This window comes from Sceloporus occidentalis, unplaced genomic scaffold (assembly GCF_023333645.1).
Source record: "Sceloporus occidentalis isolate IW3139 unplaced genomic scaffold, rSceOcc1.0.p SCAF_21, whole genome shotgun sequence".
Classification (NCBI taxonomy): Eukaryota; Metazoa; Chordata; class Lepidosauria; order Squamata; family Phrynosomatidae; genus Sceloporus; species Sceloporus occidentalis.
This window is the reverse complement of record NW_028317001.1, coordinates 13,726,607-13,744,902: the sequence shown is the minus strand read 5'-3', so window position 1 is coordinate 13,744,902 and position 18,296 is coordinate 13,726,607. Positions and strand designations below refer to the sequence as shown.

At 45.6% G+C, this 18,296-nt stretch overlaps 1 protein-coding gene across 1 annotated transcript in view; it reads right to left on the bottom strand.

Annotated features, from left to right (window-relative positions):
* The window catches only part of LOC149301640 (uncharacterized), a 146,579-nt gene that overhangs the window by 98,972 nt on the left and 29,311 nt on the right, over positions 1-18,296 (bottom strand). Inside the window, exons 4-6 of the mRNA XM_089484129.1 lie at positions 17,066-17,072; positions 15,473-15,488; positions 7,801-8,475 (exon numbers count right to left, since the gene is read on the bottom strand). Coding sequence (XP_089340255.1) covers positions 7,801-8,475; positions 15,473-15,488; positions 17,066-17,072 — 698 coding nt within the window. The remainder of the gene's footprint in view (positions 1-7,800; positions 8,476-15,472; positions 15,489-17,065; positions 17,073-18,296) is intronic.

Here is an 18,296-nt window from a genome sequence, read left to right as displayed (position 1 = left end):
ATGTGAGGAGAGCCCTGGTTCATTCAGAGGAATGGCTGGAGGGTCTTCTGGAGGGCCCTTGGGGGGCTACAAGAAGGAATGAAGCCCCTCTTCTCCCCCCAAAGGAAAGCAGAGGTATTGCCAGACCTCATCTCGCTCTTTCCTTCCCTGCCCCCTCCTTGGGGGATTTCTTAGGCCCCATGTACTTGGGGGGTTATTATGAGAAAAGGGAGCAGGAGGGACCCTTGGAGAGAGGCCTGGCCAAGGAGGGGAGGGGGAGCCAAAGGGAAAAAGGGCTTTGAGGAGCCCCCGCCCTCCTGGAAAGTGGGGCAAAAGAGAGAGCCTCCCTTCTGATGCCTCATTTGGGGAAGAGTTTTGTGCCTTATAGAAAGTATCGCTCAGGATATGGTTCAATAGCATTGAAAACAACATTTTTTGGGGAGTGGGGAGAAGTTTTCTCTGCAGTCATGGGGGGAGGGGGCTCGGGGGGGGGGTAAAAGAGCCAAATCTAGGCCAAAGCCAAGAGGAGGGAGACGGAGGGACCTCAAAGCTCTGGCAATCTCCCTGGCAAACTGGGAACTCGGCTTAGAGGCCCACAGGATCCGGATTGGGCACCCCCCTCAAATACTTACCTTTTGCTTCACAACAACCCTGCAGAGGAGGACCAAGAGAGAGACCCACAGCCCCAGAAATATCTCCCCCCCCCCCCCCGGGTCTGGGAGCATTGATGCAGAGTAGAAAGACTTCTTAGCTGCATCTATTGCCACTCTATAGGATTTTAAAATAAACCCTTATCAGGTATGTGACTATATTTGTGCCATCGGCACTCTAGCTATTGTCCAGCTCACTTCATTATTTTGAGATCTTTAGTATAGCACGAATTGAGATTTGAAGCGGGTTGGAAAGGGGGCTTGGGAGCGTTAGTGTCTATAGCTCTGGTAGGACCGTTGTTCCAAGTATTGACCAGAGCTTCAACAGAATCGCAGGCATTACCAGCCATCAAACCCTCTAAGGCCTCTGGGAACCTAGTGGGTTCCATCAACCTTCAAGGGTGGACCATTTTAATAGGTCCTCCACCTACGATGGGGGGAATAGTGGCCTTCAGCCTGACCTTGACCAGGAAATGATCCATGGTCCATGACAATGCGGAGATATTGAGTACCTCTCCCCATGGATGTATCTGTTCCGTACAGAGGAGCACATCGAGAGCATGACCTGCACAGTGCGTGGGCTCAGAGACATGGGAAAGGCCCATGTTTGTCATGCTGAGCATGGACTCCCGAGCTGTACCAGATACGTTCATTAAACCGGCCTCGAGGGGGATGTTGCGGTCACCCAGGACTAAAAGCCTAGGCGAATCCAGCAGCAGCTCAAAGACCAGTTGTGTCAGTTCCGCTAGAGAGTCTGTTAAGCAACGGAGTGGACATTAAACCAACAGAATCCCCAGACTTTCCCTAGTCTTTAAGCTGAGGCAAATACACTCTATGTGGTCCATCGTATGGATACGTATCTTGGCCAAAGCAAGATTGTCTTGATGGACCAAAGCGACGTCCCCTTACCTGCTCACTGACAGAGAACCCGGCTGGTCAGGCCTGAGCCCAGGTGGCTGAGCAATCATCACCCAGCCAGGTCTCCGTGAAACAAGCCAGGTCAGCCTCTTGGTCCAGTAGGAGATCATGGACTATCTGCGTTTTATTTTTGACTGACCTGGCATTACACAAGAGCAGGAAAAGGTTCTGTGGCTGGTTTGGTATGCTCTCCAGCCCTTTTGGGAAAGCAGGGTGAATGGAAGGGGAGAGAGATATTTGTCAGGCTCCTAACTGCAGCCCCTCTTGCAACACAAAAGGCAGTACTTTGAAAAAGGAACAGCTTTTATTGAAGAAGATACATGCAATAGACATGACTTTTTTGTCAGGAAAGAAAGAAAGTATAAACATATCACTTTTATAACCATATCAATGAACCCCACCCCATTAACCAATAAAGCTAATTAATTGGATAGCCCTTTCCTGCACAGTATCTTCCCATCTGGGATCCTGGCAGCATTTCTAAAAACAATTAAGCTCTCAGGTGCCTTTTCTCAACCACTGCACCTGTGGCCTTGGACCACTGAACTCAGCCACACAACACTTTTAATTAACATTATGGCTTAACAATGTGTGTGTGTGTGTGTATAATAGGAAACCCCATCAATCCCAATCTAATATGATACCATATGAAAATATCATAAGCATAAACCCACAACCACATAATACAATATAAAAATACCAATAACTCTCTATGTTCCCCCTCCTTTTACAGAGACCAGTCTTTTAAACCCAAGCCTCTGTTAGAAGTACGGTCCTGCCCCTCATCATTGACTCCAAAATGGGAGCTGTTCCCCCTTCAGTCATCATTCTCACATAGGAACCAAATTTGGGGGTCCTCACCTTCCCTTTCCTGCCAAGAAAATCCAGAAGGAGCCCTTTTCCCAAACCAGCCAACAGTCAAACCCACCAGCCTTCTAGAACCCTATTCAGGCTCCAAGCCAACTGCCAGCCTCTCCCAGAATTCCACACTCTCCCTTCCTCCCAGCGGAGGAGACCGGGAGATGAAGAAATGGTTGCAAACTCCAGGAAGAGATCCCCCCTCAGCATTTCCCCCTTTTCCCTTCTTCCCTTTTTGTGTCACTTTCAGGTCCCTTTGCTTCCACTTCCAGAGGGAGAGCCAAATTTGTTTAATTCTTTTAAATTCTATTTTAATGTCTATTTTCATATGTTTTAATTATATTTTTTTAATTTGTAATCTGAGTTGTGTATCTTTATGGGGGGGTTAATGGGATAATAATAATAATAATAATAATAATAATAATAATAATAAATCTCTTGTCAACAAAACTACAGAGCCTTCTGAAAACAAAGACTAACAGAGATCCAAAACACACTGAATAAATACTCCAGTTTGGGACTGCTTTCACTGCCCTGGCTCAATGCTAGGGAATTCTGGGAACTGTAGTTTTATGAGACATTTAGCCTTCTTTGTCACAGAGCTCTGGTGCCACAGTAAAACACATACCCCAGGATTGTCTATGACTGAGCAAAGGCAGTTAAAGTGAACTCTAAGTGGATTATTTCAGCCATGTGATTTGGACCTCTATTAGTCTTTGAACTTCCACAAGGCTTTTGGTTTTGAAGGGAAGAGTCTTATTATCATCATCATGACCATGATGATCATCTTCATCCTCATTTCAGCACTGCATTTTGCACCAGACTTCACTGGGATTCAACTTCAAGAAAATGGGGGCCAGGATTGCAGTCCTTGGGTTGGTCCCAGCCTTCATCATTCCCAAAGAAGTCAATGGGAGAAGTGCTGGGTGGGACTCATGTCTCTCAATGATTTCAGTGGGTCTACTTCTTTTCTTTTTTATTCTAATAATATACCTAAAATCATATTGTACAGACATAGGTATAAGCACAACATTAAATCCAATAACAACAATAGTAAATGCAACATTGAATTGTTTATAGATCTATATTCTTACATTTCCTCTGGTTTGTTGTCAACTTTCTGATAGGTTAATAAATTGTTATTATTACATTTTTGAGACTCCATTATAAACATTTTTTTCCGCTTTGACTTCTATCCAGTCAGTTCCACCTGTAATAGTTGAATCTCATTTCATCTAGAAATAGCATAATATGTAATATCTTCCCTATTCACAAGTTGAGAGGTTCAAGTATCAAAGAGAAGCTCCTCAATGGGTCTATTTTGAGTCTGGCTAAAAAAAAAATCAAACCAGGAATAGTTTTTTGTGGGTTTTTTGGGCTATGTGGCCATGTTCTAGAAGAGTTTATTCCTGATGTTTTGCTGGTATCTGTGGCTGCCATCTTCAGAGAATGCTGACCTAGAAAAGAGAGAGAGAGAGAGAGAGAGAGAGAGAGAGAGAGTATACACACACACACACACACACACACACACATACACACTGTGTGATCCTGGGTAAGGAGAAGTGATTCCCATGTTAATCTGTGTATTGCTCTGTTATTGATGGCCTGGCTTCAGGGTTGGGGGATATTACCAGTGTGTGCATTATAGTTTTCAGCTCTTCAGGTTCCAGGAAGGGGTGCAGTTAGCGTATCAACTGAAGCTAATAACAGGCATTCCTGGCCATTGTATCTATCTGAGCCAACGTCTGGAGCGACGGATCCAGGAGCACCCCCAAACTGCAAACACAGTCCTTTAGGGGAAGTGTGACCCCATCCACAGATGGATCACAGGTGACAAACCTCCATATCTGGATTAGGATCTCCAACAATGAGCAGCTCCGTCTTATCTGGATTCAGCTTCACTCTGTTTTTCCTCATCTAGACCATTGCTTTCTCAAGACATTCACTCAGAGGGGAGATGCCTTCCTTAGTTGACACTAAGATCTGGGGCATGAAGAGGTATAGTTGGGTGTCATCAGCGTACTGATAGCACCCCACTCTATGCCTCCAGATGATCTCTTCCAGCAGTTTCATGTTTATGTTAAACAGCATTTGGGACAGGATGGCACCCTGGAGAACTCCAGATTTAATCTCCTTCTTAGAGGACCAACTGTCCCCAAGCATCACCATCTGGAATCTACTCAAGAGATAGGACCAGAACCACTGCGATGCAGTGCCCCGATCCCCAATTCCCTCAGGCGTTCCAGAAGGATACCATGATTGATGGTACTGAAAGCCACTGAGAGGTCCAAAGACACCAGCAGAGTCACACTTCCCCATCAGTACTCAAGCGGAGATCATCTACTAAGGTGACCGTAACAGTCTCGACTCCGTATCCGGTCCTGAAGCCAGTTTGAAATGGGTCTAGACAATCTGTTTCATCCAAGACCACTTGGAGTTGAAGAGCAACTGCCCTCTCAATCACCTTGTATAGAAATGAAAGATGGGAGACCGGTCTGTAATTGTTCATGTCCAAGGGATCTAGGGAGGGCTTTTTCAGGAGTGGCCATGCCTCCGCTTCTTTTGAGCAAGATGGAAAATAGCCCTCCCTAAGGGCCTGAACAGACAGGCCAAAATAAAGCTGCTTTGGATCACTTTAGAGGCATGCTGTTTAAATGCTGCATGCGTCCTAAGATACCAGAAGCCACACCAAAGCCATGCTCCAGTCCTAAGGACTGGGGGGTAGCTTTGGTGCAGCTTCTGGCCTCTTAAGATACATGTGTAATTTAAACAGCATATTCAGTGAGTCACTGGACACCTCATCTATAGCCTCTCCAATAACGCTGGCGTCCAATTCAGCTCTTATCTGAGAGATGTTATCTGTGAAATGGTCATTTAAAGCATCACAGTGAGGGGTGGAAGGCTCTAATATTGAGTTCCGGAGGGAAGATGCCTGAGTCATGTCCCAGATCCCCCCCCCCTTTAACCGTCCCTCTATGCTTCTCTTCCCTTGGCACTTTCACTCCTTCACTCCTTCATTCTCTTCCTTTAACCTACATCCCTTTGGGGGGGGGGGTCCAAGGCCCCCCAGGGGGGGACATTCTTTCTCGGGCTGAGGGTCTCTCTACTGGTCCTTCTCTGCAAGGTTGTTGTGAAGGGAAAGGTATGTATGTGTGGGGGTGCCTAATCCTGTGGGTCTTCAAGCCAAGTTCCCAAGTTGCCAGGGGGGTGTCAGTTGTCTCCCCCCATCTCCCTCCTCTTGGATTTGGCCTCTACGTCTCTTCTCCCCCCCAGACATACCCCCTCCCCCAGAGATACCCCCCATGTTGTTTCTAATGCTATTGAAGCCTATGGTGTGTGATGCTCTGTATTTGGCACAAAAACCTCCCCCAAAAGAGGCATCAGAAGGGAGGGTCTCTCCTCTGCCCCACTTTCCATGAGGAAGGGGGCTCCTCAAAGCCCTTTTTACCTTTGGATCCCCCTCCCGTCCATGGCCATACCTCTCTCCAAGGGTCCCCCTGCACCCTTTCCTGGAAGTAAAGGACCGAGAAACTGTTGTACATTCACTGGTAACTTCACAACTTGATTTCTGTAATGCGCTCTACATGGGGCTACCCTTGTGCCTAGTCCAGAAACTTCAACTAGTGCAAAATATGGCAGCCAGGCTGGTCGCCGGAAAAACTAGGAGTGACCAAATAACACCCATCCTAAAATCTCTACACTGGCTGCCTATTCGTTTCCAGGCACAGTACAAGGTGTTGGTTATAACCTTTAAAGCCCTGCATGGCTTGGGTCCAACCTATTTGAGGGATCGCCTGCTCCCACATAATCCACCCCGCACCCTCAGGTCCTCTGGGAGAAATCTATTGCAGCCTTTAAAAACCAGGGCCTTCTCTGCAATTGCTCCCAAACTATGGAACGGCCTGCCAGACGAGATCCGTCAAATTGCCAGCTTAGACAATTTTAAAGAAGCTGTCATCTCTTCCGGCAGGCCTTTCCTGAATAAAAGTGCCGGCCACAGAATGACTTCCCCCCGCATCATGTATCAGCCCACCGCTCTGTCCTCGTTGTATTTTTTATTGTGTTTTTAATAGATATTTTAATTGTAACATGTTTAATCCTGTTTTAATGGGGGGGAATTTGGGACATAAATTTGTAAATGTGGATTTTAATGTGTTGTGAGCCGCTTTGATTGTCTCGTCACAGAAAAGCGGGATACAAATAAAAGTTTTATTTATTTATTTATTTATTATTTATACTCCCCCAGTACCTGGGCCCAAATGAATCCCCCAAGGAGGGGCTGGGAAGGAAAGAAGAACAGGAGGCCTGGCAGGCCCCCTGCTTTTCTTTGGGGGAAGAAGAGGGGCTTCCTTCCTTCTTACAACACCTGAAGACCCTCCAGCCATTTGGACGAGAGCTATCCCCACTTCACTCCCTCCCTCTGAACAGACTGTGAGGGCAGTAATGGTTTCAGGGGCTCAGACTGTGCATGCATAGATGCCCCAAAGGCCCCTCCTCAGCATGCACAGGGATCAAAAGGCCCTTGCTGCTGCTGCTGCTTTTTCCACTGTCGGCCTTTGGAAGAAGGGAAGGAGTACGCCCTTCCTTCCTTCCTTCCTTCCTTCCTTCCTTCCTTCCAGAATGGAGCCCATGCTGCAGAGCTGGACTAAGGAGGGAAAGGCTGGGAAGGCTCTGCTTTGTACATATAGCGCTCTCTCTCTCTCTCTCTCTCTCTCTGTGTGTATAAATGTGTGTGTGTTTGCCTCTGTTTTTGTGGCTAGAAAAGGATCTAAGGCCTGAGGAAAGAAGAAAGTGTCAAATTTGTGCAAATGCAGAACTTCTGTGCATCAATGAGTACAGTGTGTTGAAACAACAAAGAACTTTATTAAGAACACATAGTCAGAAATTCAGCATTTAAGTCAGAACTGCCCACCTCAAGCCAAAGAATACATTTAAACCCCAAAACCTAAAACTCCACCCTCTTCCAAACCTAGCCCCCACCTCCAATACGCACAGTCTATGCCCCACAGGTAACAAGGCCCCTTTTGCCATTCCCAGAGACTAGCCCTTTCTGTTAATATTGGCCTCTAACTTTCATCAACCAACATCCCACAAATTCCAAGAGCTATCATTGCCATAACTATACTAGCCAGCTGCAACAAATCCCACCCCTCTATTCAGCTAACCTATACCACGATCAAAAATCCCCAGTCAATTTTATAAACTAAAGCAATGATATATACTAATAGCAATTAAAACCTAAACCTAACAAAATACAACTTTAAAGTATAAACAGACATACAGACAGACACACCTAACACAAAACATCACAATTCTTGACAAAAATAATGTTAGTTCACTTCTGGGAATTGTGTGGCTTCTCTCCTGTGTGGCCTCTCCGATGCATCACTAGGACTGACTTCCGAGAAAAACATTTCCCACAATGCTGGCATTTGTATGGCTTCTCTCCTGTGTGGACTCTCTGATGTCTCACTAGATTTGACCTCAAAGAAAAACATTTCCCACAATGCTGGCATTTGTATGGCTTCTCTCCTGTGTGGACTCTCCGATGCATCACTAGGACTGACTTCTGAGAGAAACATTTCCCACAATGCTGGCATTTGTATGGCTTCTCTCCTGTGTGGACTCTCTGATGTGTCACTAGGTCTGACTTCTGAGAGAAACATTTCCCACAACGCTGGCATTTGTATGGCTTCTCTCCTGTGTGGACTGTATGATGTCTCACTAGGTGTGACTTCTCAGGAAAACATTTCCCACAATGCTGGCATTTGTATGGCTTCTCTCCTGTGTGGACTCTCTGATGTGTCACTAGGGGTGACTTCGAAGAAAAACATTTCTCACAACGCTGGCATTTGTATGGCTTCTCTCCTGTGTGGACTCTCTGATGTGTCACTAGGGGTGACTTCGAAGAAAAACATTTCTCACAACGCTGGCATTTGTATGGCTTCTCTCCTGTGTGGACTCTCTGATGTGTCACTAGGTCTGACTTCTGAGAGAAACATTTCCCACAATGCTGGCATTTGTATGGCTTCTCTCCTGTGTGGACTCTCTGATGCATGACTAGGACTGACTTGTAAGCAAATGTTTTCCCACAGTGATGGCATTTATATGACTTCTTTGTTGTGTGGATTCGCTCACGACTGACAAGTTCTTCTGTAAAGGAGAACAATGACAGAGAAGACTGAATCTCAGTGTTAAGAGAGGAAGGTGTTACCCCAAGATTTAGCCCTACGTTCACTCCTCCCTATTTCAGGTTAAATTAATAAAGTTGGTGTGAGTGACCCGACATGACCCTGTTCTGGATGCCCCCAAATCCATATAATGATTGTATCCTTACTTATAGGAGCTTGCAAAGAAGAGATTGTAGGGAAACTGCCATAAGGAAATCAGTCGAAGCAGAAAATCAGGCAGTTAAAAAATTCTATTAAATATATGTTAAAACATTTTGATTGAAAAGTGGCATCGTATCTTGTGAGACGGCCATAGAGTCCTGATCCAGAGCCCAAGGCATGATGCAAGTTAACTGCAGAGGATGCCTCATGCTGTGTGACACCAGGAGATGACTCACAACCAATACAGTATACAGCTCACATGCGGATTGATGTGGGTTGGAGTTGGGTGTAGAAGAGATTGTGAAGTTGATGGAAGTCAGTGAGGAGAGCTGGTACATATTTGTTTTCTATTCCAACTCAAGATAAAGAACCTTCAAGGACTTGGAGGAAATCAACTGTGTCTATGAGTTATTTTTAAGTGTGGCAAATAATCAGTGCATTGCCAATACCTATATCTAGAGATTTTCTTCTGTTCTCTGCTATGTTATTGTTGATCTCTGGGAGTGTCGCCTTCAGATTGTGCTATACATTGGCTTGTGAATGGAACCCAAATTCAGAGCCAAGAAGGACCTGAGAGCCAGTGTGATGATCCTTGTTGGCTGAAGAATTTCCACCAAGGACCCACTGCATTTAATTCAGTTTCAGACAATTCTTTCCCCACCCAGGAAACATTCTAAAGCAATTAAAACCTTTTCGAATGTTTCGTTTCTGCCCCCAAGCAACGATTTCAGTATAAATATCAGCCCCAACTGACTAGTCTTCAGCATTAGTCCAGTTGCAGAGAGACACTCCATTAGTTTACATTGCTAAACACCTCACTACACTAGCCAGCCTCACTTGTCATGGGAGTTACTGACTTCTCTCCCCATTCTGGACCCTCAGCAATTGCAATCAAGTTCCATCTAGGTAATGTATTACCATTAGCAAAGCCTTGCACTATTCACCACGACCACTAGGTAACAAAAACTAGTTCTTGTGTATGTTCATGAACACTTAGATGTATGTGTGTGTGTGTTTTGCTTTCCCCTTGAAACACAGAAACCTATTTGAAATGCCTTTGGAGTTCTGTGTGCTTTGGGGCCTGATATAGTTGGGATGAATACCGAGATCACTGTTGCCCCAATCTCTCCTTTGAGCTAAGCATGAAATTCCCCTAAAAGCATAGCACTTGCGGGTGTCCTCCCGAGACTCGAGCATTTCGGGTAACAAAGCACTTCTGGAATGAACCATGGAGCTAAGCAAGCTCAGGTTGGAAAAGAAACATTAGAGAAAAAGGAAATTTTTTGTGTCCCTCTTTCCTCTCTTCATAGACATTGCTCATAATTGCTAAATATGTTAGAAAACAAGGGCCTGAACCAGTTCTCACCAGTTCAGGTCTTAAAATCTGTCGAGTTGGTGGCTGCCTCTCAATTCCCAAGGCCCTTCCTAGAGATCCCTTCCTGTCTGCACAGAGCTAGGCAATCCTGGCTTTGCTCCTGCCTTCCCCTCCTGGCTCCCAGAGGCCTGATCCCCTTCCCTTTCTCTCTCTGCTCTCCAGCCTTCACTCTTGCCCATCTGCACTGCTTCAGCATTTCACCTTCACCATCTCTTTCCTGCTTTTCTGTTTTTCACATTCCCTCCATCTCTCTATCACAGACACACACCCACAGAGTGTGATGCACAAAAGGGACACTTTGAGACTCATTTCTTGAGAAAGGCAGGACAATCAATTTACAAATAATGCATTAGGAAAAGCAGAATAAAGGGGCTGGGACCTGGATTCCAATTTTGGTGAGGTTCAAGGAGAGCCTTAAAACAGCTTTAAGACAACTCCAAGACAGGGATGGACTACTGTTGGGGATTGGGGAGAGTCACATTGGCTGCCACAGGATCTTGAGGCAACCCCACATTGTGTTGCCTAAAAATATGGCATAATATTTTGCCCCTCAATATCCCACAGCATCCCTTTGGGGAAGTGGAGGCCATTTGGCACTGCTGGGCCCTCTCTGGGCCATTGCAGGGCCAAGGGAGGCCTTTTTCCCACAAAGCCTCTCCAGAGCCTGGAAAAGTGGAAACAAAAGCCAGGAAACTTGTTCAGGAATGGGCTGAGGACCATTTAGGGGCAAAAAGCATTAATATCCATGGCTCCTTCCCACAAAATTCCAGAATTAGCAGTTTAGGGTTGGATAGCCTTACAAAGTGGAGAACAATAGTGCCTCACTAAAACTAAAAATTCCAAGATTCCACAGGAATATGTTTTGACAATTAAATAATGTGTGAAAGGGAACTAGGAATGGTAGTAGAGCACAAGTTGGGCATGTGTCAACAGTGTGATGCAGCAGCTGAAAAGGCCAATGTGGTCCTAGGCTGTATCAATAGGAGTATAGTGTCAAGATCAAGGAAAATAATAATGCCACTCTATTCTGTTTTGGTAGGGCTCACTTGCAATAATCCTGTGTCCAGTTCTGGGCACCACAATTCAAACAAATGCTGAGAAGCTGGAGCATGTCCAGAGAAGGAAAACCAAAATGGTGAATGGTCTGAAAACCATGCTCTCTGAGGAATGACTTAGGGAGCTGGGTGTGTTTAGCTTAGAGAAGAGAAGGTTAAGAGGGGACATGGCAGCCCTATTGAAATGTTTGTAGAGATGTCATATTCAAGATGGAGCAGGCTTGCTTTCTGCTACTCCAGAAAAAGAACATGGAACAATGGATGCAAGCCACAGGGACAAGAGATTCCACTTAAACTTTAGGAGGATCTTCCTGACAGTAAGAGCTCTTCAACAGTGGAATATAGGCCCAGTACTGACCATGGAAAAGGGGTGGTCTGCAGCTGCCCCTTTCCGCGGAGGATTTGGGCCAGGGCAGCGATACTGGCAGCCAAGAGGCCCCAATCCAGCACAATTCCAGGCCATGGAGAAGCGGCAAAATGCTGCTTCCCTGTGGCCTGGAAATGGATGTCCTTGGGGCTTCATGCCCCTGGACACCATGGGAGCCAGAGCCATGGCAGAAATGGGCCTCTCTCCCCGCCATCATTCTCGCAGCCGTTTGGTGGCTGTGAGAATGAGGTGCGTGCCCAGAAGGAGCTCTTTCAGGTTTAGACGTGGTGCGTGCGTGACATCATAATAGCAGTGCCCATGTACACAGGGTGCTGGCATTATGGCGCTGCTGGTATGTATTACGGTTAGGGAGCATGTACATGGTGCGCTCTTCCCAACCCTAATACCGGTGCTGGTACGCCGCTTGTTGACGGTCTGTACTGCGCCATATTCCCTCAGAGTTTGGTGCTCTTTCTTTGCAGGTTTTTAGACAGAGACGGGATGGCCATCTCTCGGAGATGCTTTGAATGCCTATTCCTGCATGGCAGAGGATTGAACCGGATGGTCCTTGCAGTCTGTTTCAACTCTTTGATTCAATAATTCTAAAGTGGAATTATAGCGTTCTGACATTGAATTATGAAAGGGCCCTCAGTCTCCACAGGAAGGGCAATGGATTCAGCTTCCTTACCCACAGAGGCCACATTTTCATAATTCTCCATCATCACAGAACTGTACATAAGTTTCTGCTTCTTCGTCAACAGTTTCCATTCCTCTTCGGTGAAATATATCGCCACATCCGCAAAGGTCACCTGCAATAGAAAATAGCCCTCATCCAGAGAATGACCAATAAAAAAAAAGGGGGGGGGAGCACATGGTGCATTGCAAATATTATTTCAACACTTCAGAATTCAGTCCAGCAAATAAACTTTAAAGTCTGCAAACAAGCAAAAAGCTACAGCCTCTGAGATCCAGACTGTCTTGAACCCTTTCAATATAATATACAATATAATAAACAATATAATTAAACCATTTCTGGGATATTATTGATTGATTAAGATACTGACTATCCAGACATGTATAGTACATTTAGTCACCAATAAATTATAGTGCATTTAGCCATATCTCACCTAATTTCAGAGGCAAATTTCATTTTTTAAAAAACAGTTCTGGGGAGTACTCTGGCCTTGAGGGCCACTGGGCCCACCCTCAATTTAGCTCCAGATATATTCTTCCATATCCCTCCGCATTTCACAGATGGGGAAAGAAAGACACATCTGGACAAGCAACACCAAAAGGGGGTCACGATGGCCAAAGTTGTTAATGATGAAGGTCACAAAAGCGAGGAAGGGTACAGCAGTTTGCTTTTGCCTCCAACTCCTGGCAAGGGCAAAGCCCTGCCCCCTTCTCTCCTCCCTTCTCCTCTTTTGAGTTGTTGAGCTGCACACATCTTTTGAACTTTGAACACATTTTGCAGCAACTGAACTGACTGAGGAGAAGGGAGAAAGTGGGAGGAGGAGAGAGAACTAGGACATTTTCAAAGCCCCTGAAAAAAATGAGGTGACAGAGGATTATCCAGGACTCTCTCTGCCAAACTGGGACAGTATGTTCTTCCCTTGCTTTCATGAGGTGGCCCAGCAGGGACACAAATGAAACTAATAGTCAGAAAATTCTTCTCTATGCTATAATAGCAGCAAGGTCAGTGTTTGCAAAACAATGGAAAAAAGAAGAATGTCCTACAATTGAAGAATGGAGGTTGAAAATGTTAAGATTTTTTCGAAATGAATAAATGGACTTACTTTGTAAATAATAAATCATTAGATAATTTCTATAAAGAGTGGAATGTTTGGAAGGAATATATTAAGGAATGGAATTTTTTGGGATGAGTACTGTAGAATATGCCAAAAGAGTTGAAATGATATTGGAAAATATGAAATATAGAACATATGAAGGTAAATATATGAAGAAAAATAAATAAACAACACAGTGGTGATATTGATAACATAGTATATGGTATAAGGTGGAATGAAAAAAGTATAGAAAAGTAACGTGATAACGGGTATACAAGCCTTTATTCAGAAGTATTAAGAAGCCATTGGTAAATAGTTGGTAAAGAGATAAGAGTTCAGTTAAAATAAAATGGTTTTTATTTTTGGAGAGATCTGGAGAACCAGGAAGTTTACTTAAAGAAATCTACATAAGTCTAATAGATAAAAGGGTTGGCTTCATAATGTAATTGGATTGTCATATGTCTTTTTGTCATTTGTAATTTTTAATATTTTCAATAAAAACTTTTTAAAAAGAAATTAATAGTCAGGATGGCAACTTACAAAAGAGTTGTTGTACCTCAGCAACCTCTTTCTCTTGGAGCCCAACTCCCTCCACTTGGCCCCTGTGTCGGCCATTAGGTAGAGAGGTCTTGGTGGCCTTGCACTTGGATCACGTCCAGCAAAAGATACCCCAAAGCAGTGTACAAGGGGGCCAAGATGAAGTTCCTGAGAAAAGAGACCAGGGTTAGGCTTGGTTTGGCAAGAAACCCTGCAGCACTCAAAGTCACAAAGATCGTCATCCTGCTGGTGACATATGCAGGTCACATATGCTTTCCTTCTGGCTACCAAAACACAGCTGGATCCTTCTCTAATACCTCACACTCAACTCTCCCACCATGGTGGACCCTCATTCTCCCAGTGGCCAAACCAGTTGCACTCCATTGACCAGTGAAGCCCCTGGCCAGGCAGGGCAGGAAAGGAGCTCTCTCTTCTCAAGTTTCTTCCCTTCCATGGTAACCAGCCCTCCTCCCAGGATCAGGGGGCATCCGAGGATTGAGCTGATGGGAAGGAAGCACCCAATTCCCATGGCAGCCTTCTGCATGCAAAAAAGTCACAATTCGGAGAGTGTCTCTTCCCATGTGGAGAGTGCCCACTTTCCAAACTGTTGCCTGGCCATCTTGGCTTGGGAGTATCCTGTTCTAGGCACATGCTGGCCTAAATCCTAGTCTGTATCCTATGCTTAGTCCTGATCAGAGTAGAATCACTGAATTGGTTGGATTTATCTATATGTGGACATCAGCAGTCACTTATGGGTTGAGTGAGTCTACACTCAAGGGTTAACCAACAGGATTCAGGACTCCTCAGATTTTTAAATGCAGGAATGCAAATTTTTCAGGCTGTATCATCATCACTGATGAGAATTTGACTTCTCATTCACACAGAGGAAGAGGAGGAGGACCTGCTTTATGTCCCAGGTGGAGAAGCTCTAGCTCCTGGGCTGGATAAGACCTGCATTACCTTAAGGATCTGATCCATGGCCTCCCCTCATCATGGCCCCTCCTCATTTACACACTGGTGAAAATAATTATTTTATTTTTGCAAATGAGACCATTTATCTGAGCTTAACTGCTGTGTTTATATTTCGGTCAGAGATGGAGCATGAGGTGTGCATCACCTCTCTTTGTTTCCTGAAGGCACGCAGAAATTGATGCATGTACATTTGTGTGCACTGTTTCTGAATGAACCTATTGTCAAAATCACATTCACTTCACTTTACCTTGCATGTTTTTAAAAAGTCTGCACAATGCTGAATGTGGTGCATTTGAAAAAACAAAAGTCTATAAATGTATAGGTCTTTGATGGAACATTGCACCCTGGACTGTGGTCATTCTTGAGAAGTGAAATCATATGTAAATTCCATGAAACAAATATCTCACAAAGCTCTAGTAAACAGCACGTACACACACAGTCCCCACACAAAGGACTTACTGTGTGTCTGGGTCTGGAAATCTCACTTCCATCTTCTGGGAAGACAGTGCTGCCAGAGACTGAATCTGGGACTTAATGCCTGCAAATCATGGGCTCAGTCTCTCAGCTGCAACCTTTCCATACCATTCTGGACTGAAACATTTAAACAAATGTCCTCTTTCAGCTCCAGGAATAGAGACCTACCTTCAGTACAAAGACCCTGATTCCTGCAGCCCCAGAAAGGTCTCTTCTTCAGTCCTTTATGTCTGGAGCTTCCCTGGGTCAGAGGCCGTCTCCTCAGCCGTAGAGAAGGGTTGCTCTGAGTGTGAAGGAGGAGGAGGTCCACAGGGCTGAGGGAGGGAAGGCAATGGGGAAAGGTCAGTGCCAATGGCCATGGAGGGCAGAAGGTGACAATGCCTAGGAAACTCCTCTGAGTCCCAGTCCTAGGAATGAGTGGCAGGAGTGAGTCCAGGGGGCTGAGGGGGTCTCCTTTCCAAAAGGGGGAGGCAAGGACCGGTGGACCCTCCCCAGCTAGGGCCCAAAGGGAGGGTCTCTTTCCCCACCTCTCTCTCCCAACCCCCAAAGCCCAGCCTCCCCACTGGCCCTGGGTCCCTGCCTCCCTTGCTCAGACTCCCACAGACCCCTTCCTTCCTTCCTTCCTTCCTTCCTTCCTTCCTTCCTTCCTTCCTTCACTCCAAAATGGAGGGCCAGAGGCACAAAGGGACACACTGCCTTCCTTTTGGCCCAAGAAGCCTGGCCTCCTTCTCTCTCTGGAGCCTCAGGAGAGAAAGAGAGGCCTCTGTTTAACTGAGGCCTCAGAGAAGGTTCTGGAACATTATTTCCCACAGTCACCAGCAGCACAAAATGGCTGCCTGCACCCAAAATGGCCTCCTGAGTCTCAGTGCTTGGCAGTTGGCAGTTTGAGGCCTTCAGGGAACCCAAAATGGAGGATGAAAAGGCCCCAAAGTCGGAAGGGACCCCAAACAGGATTTCTGAACCTAAACAACACAGAAACGTTTTCCTGATGGCACCCGATGGCTGTGAGAACAAAAAATGTCCCTAAACAGGATTTCCAAACCTTAACAACATCTAAACATTTTCCTGAAGCTATTGAAAGGAGGAACCTGATCCCCTCCTTAACTTCAATCAATAGTGAAAGATATTAATATTAAGAGTGCCCATCATCCACAACCCAGCTCAGGTCTTGACCATTCAGAGAGGCCAATCCAGCTGCAGGTGGCTCTTTGTTTGTCCGTCCGTCCGTCCTTCCGTCCATCCATCCTCCTTTCCTTCTGCATTCCTCCTCTTTTCCCCAGCATCAGCCCCTTTCCCAAGAAGGCTGCATCCGCACTATAGAAATAAGGCACTTTGACACCGCTTTAACCACTCAGTGCTATGGAATCCTGGAATTGTACCTTTGGGACACTTAGCCTTCTCTGCCAGAGAGCTCTCATGCCACAACAAACTACAAATCCCAGGATTCCATAGGATGGAAACAGAAGAGTTAAAGCGGTTTTGAACTGGATTATTTCTGTAGTGCAGATACAGCCTGAGTCGATTGGGAAATGATAGAATCACCCAAATCGAATTTTTATCCCGTTTAAAATGGTTTTGCTTTTTTAAAATATAAGAAGTTTGTTTGTCTGTATAATTCTTATTCTTTTTCTTGTTGTTTGTTTGTATGTTTGTATGTATCATTATTGGTAACAGGAGATGATTTGGTCTGCCACCTTCCTTCTTCCCTGAAAATCTATTAATAAGGAAACTGGGGACTTTTAAAACTCCCAAAGGAGCCACTTTTGGCCTTTTTTGGGGGACTAGCCTCCTGTTAGGAGCCAAATCCCAATGTTTGTGAAGAAGAAAAATAAGGCTTGTATTAAAACTATCCTCCCCATTTCTGACCCCTTTTAAAACCCATGTTCCCCAGAAAGAGCTGAGCTGTGTAATAAGAAAACCCTCTCAGAAAAGAGACATAAAAGAGACACACTTCCTTCCTTTTGGCCCAAGGAGCCTGGCCTCCTTCTGACTCTGGAGCCTCAGGAGAGAAAGAGAAGCCTCTGTTCAACTGAGGCCTCACAGAAGGTTCTGGAACAATATTCCCCACAATCACAAGCAGCACAAAATGGCCACTAGAACACAAAATGGCTGCTGGAACACAAAATGTACAGAGGAACACAAAATGGCCACCAGAAAACAAAATGGCCACTTGGACACAAAATGGCTTTCAGAGCACAAAATGGCTGCTTCTGTCTCAGCGCTTGGCAGTTGTCAGTTTGAGGCCTTCAGGGGAGAGAGAGAGACTGATGGAAGAGTGGAAGGGGGTCCTGGAGGGAGGGGTCCTTGGGAGATATAGGGCCTTCCTGAGATATTCGGGGTTCGCTTCCTAACAAAGTGGTTTCTGGCCTCATAAAGGATTTGGGGCAAAGTGGATCTGAAAGGCAGTAGTAGACTTTTCTCTTGTCACTGGGATTTACAGTGTATTCCCTGGACTAGATCTCCCAGCATCCACATGGCCAGAAAGGGGAGGGGTCCTGCCCTGCAGTAAGGCCCCTCCAATCCCTCTGAACTGAGGACAACAACTCCCACATTTGCCTGACCAGACACATAGTCAATATCTTTCTCTCTCTCTCTCTCTCTGGCTTGTGAGGTATGATTAACCCGTTAGTGGTGTTACTGCTCTTGTTGTCATCTTCTGCCTCCAAGTTGTTTCTGACTTATGGCAACCATAAGGGAAGCCGTTTGCAGGCTTTTTTTTAGCAAGATTTGTTCAGAAGTGGTTTTGCAAGTGCCTCCCTCTGAGGCTGAGAGAGTGTGACTTGCCTACGGTCACTCAGTGGGTTTCTGTGGCCATGAGGGCATTCAAACCCTGGGCTCCAGGGTCATAGTCCAATGCTCCAGCGACTGAACCACGCTGTCTCTTTCTTGAGGCTTTGTAGTTTTTTGTGGAGTGGCTCCAAGTCATTGCCGACTTCTGGGGAGCCTCTCCTGGGATTTTCTTGGCAAGAGTTGTTCAGAGGAGGTTTGCCAT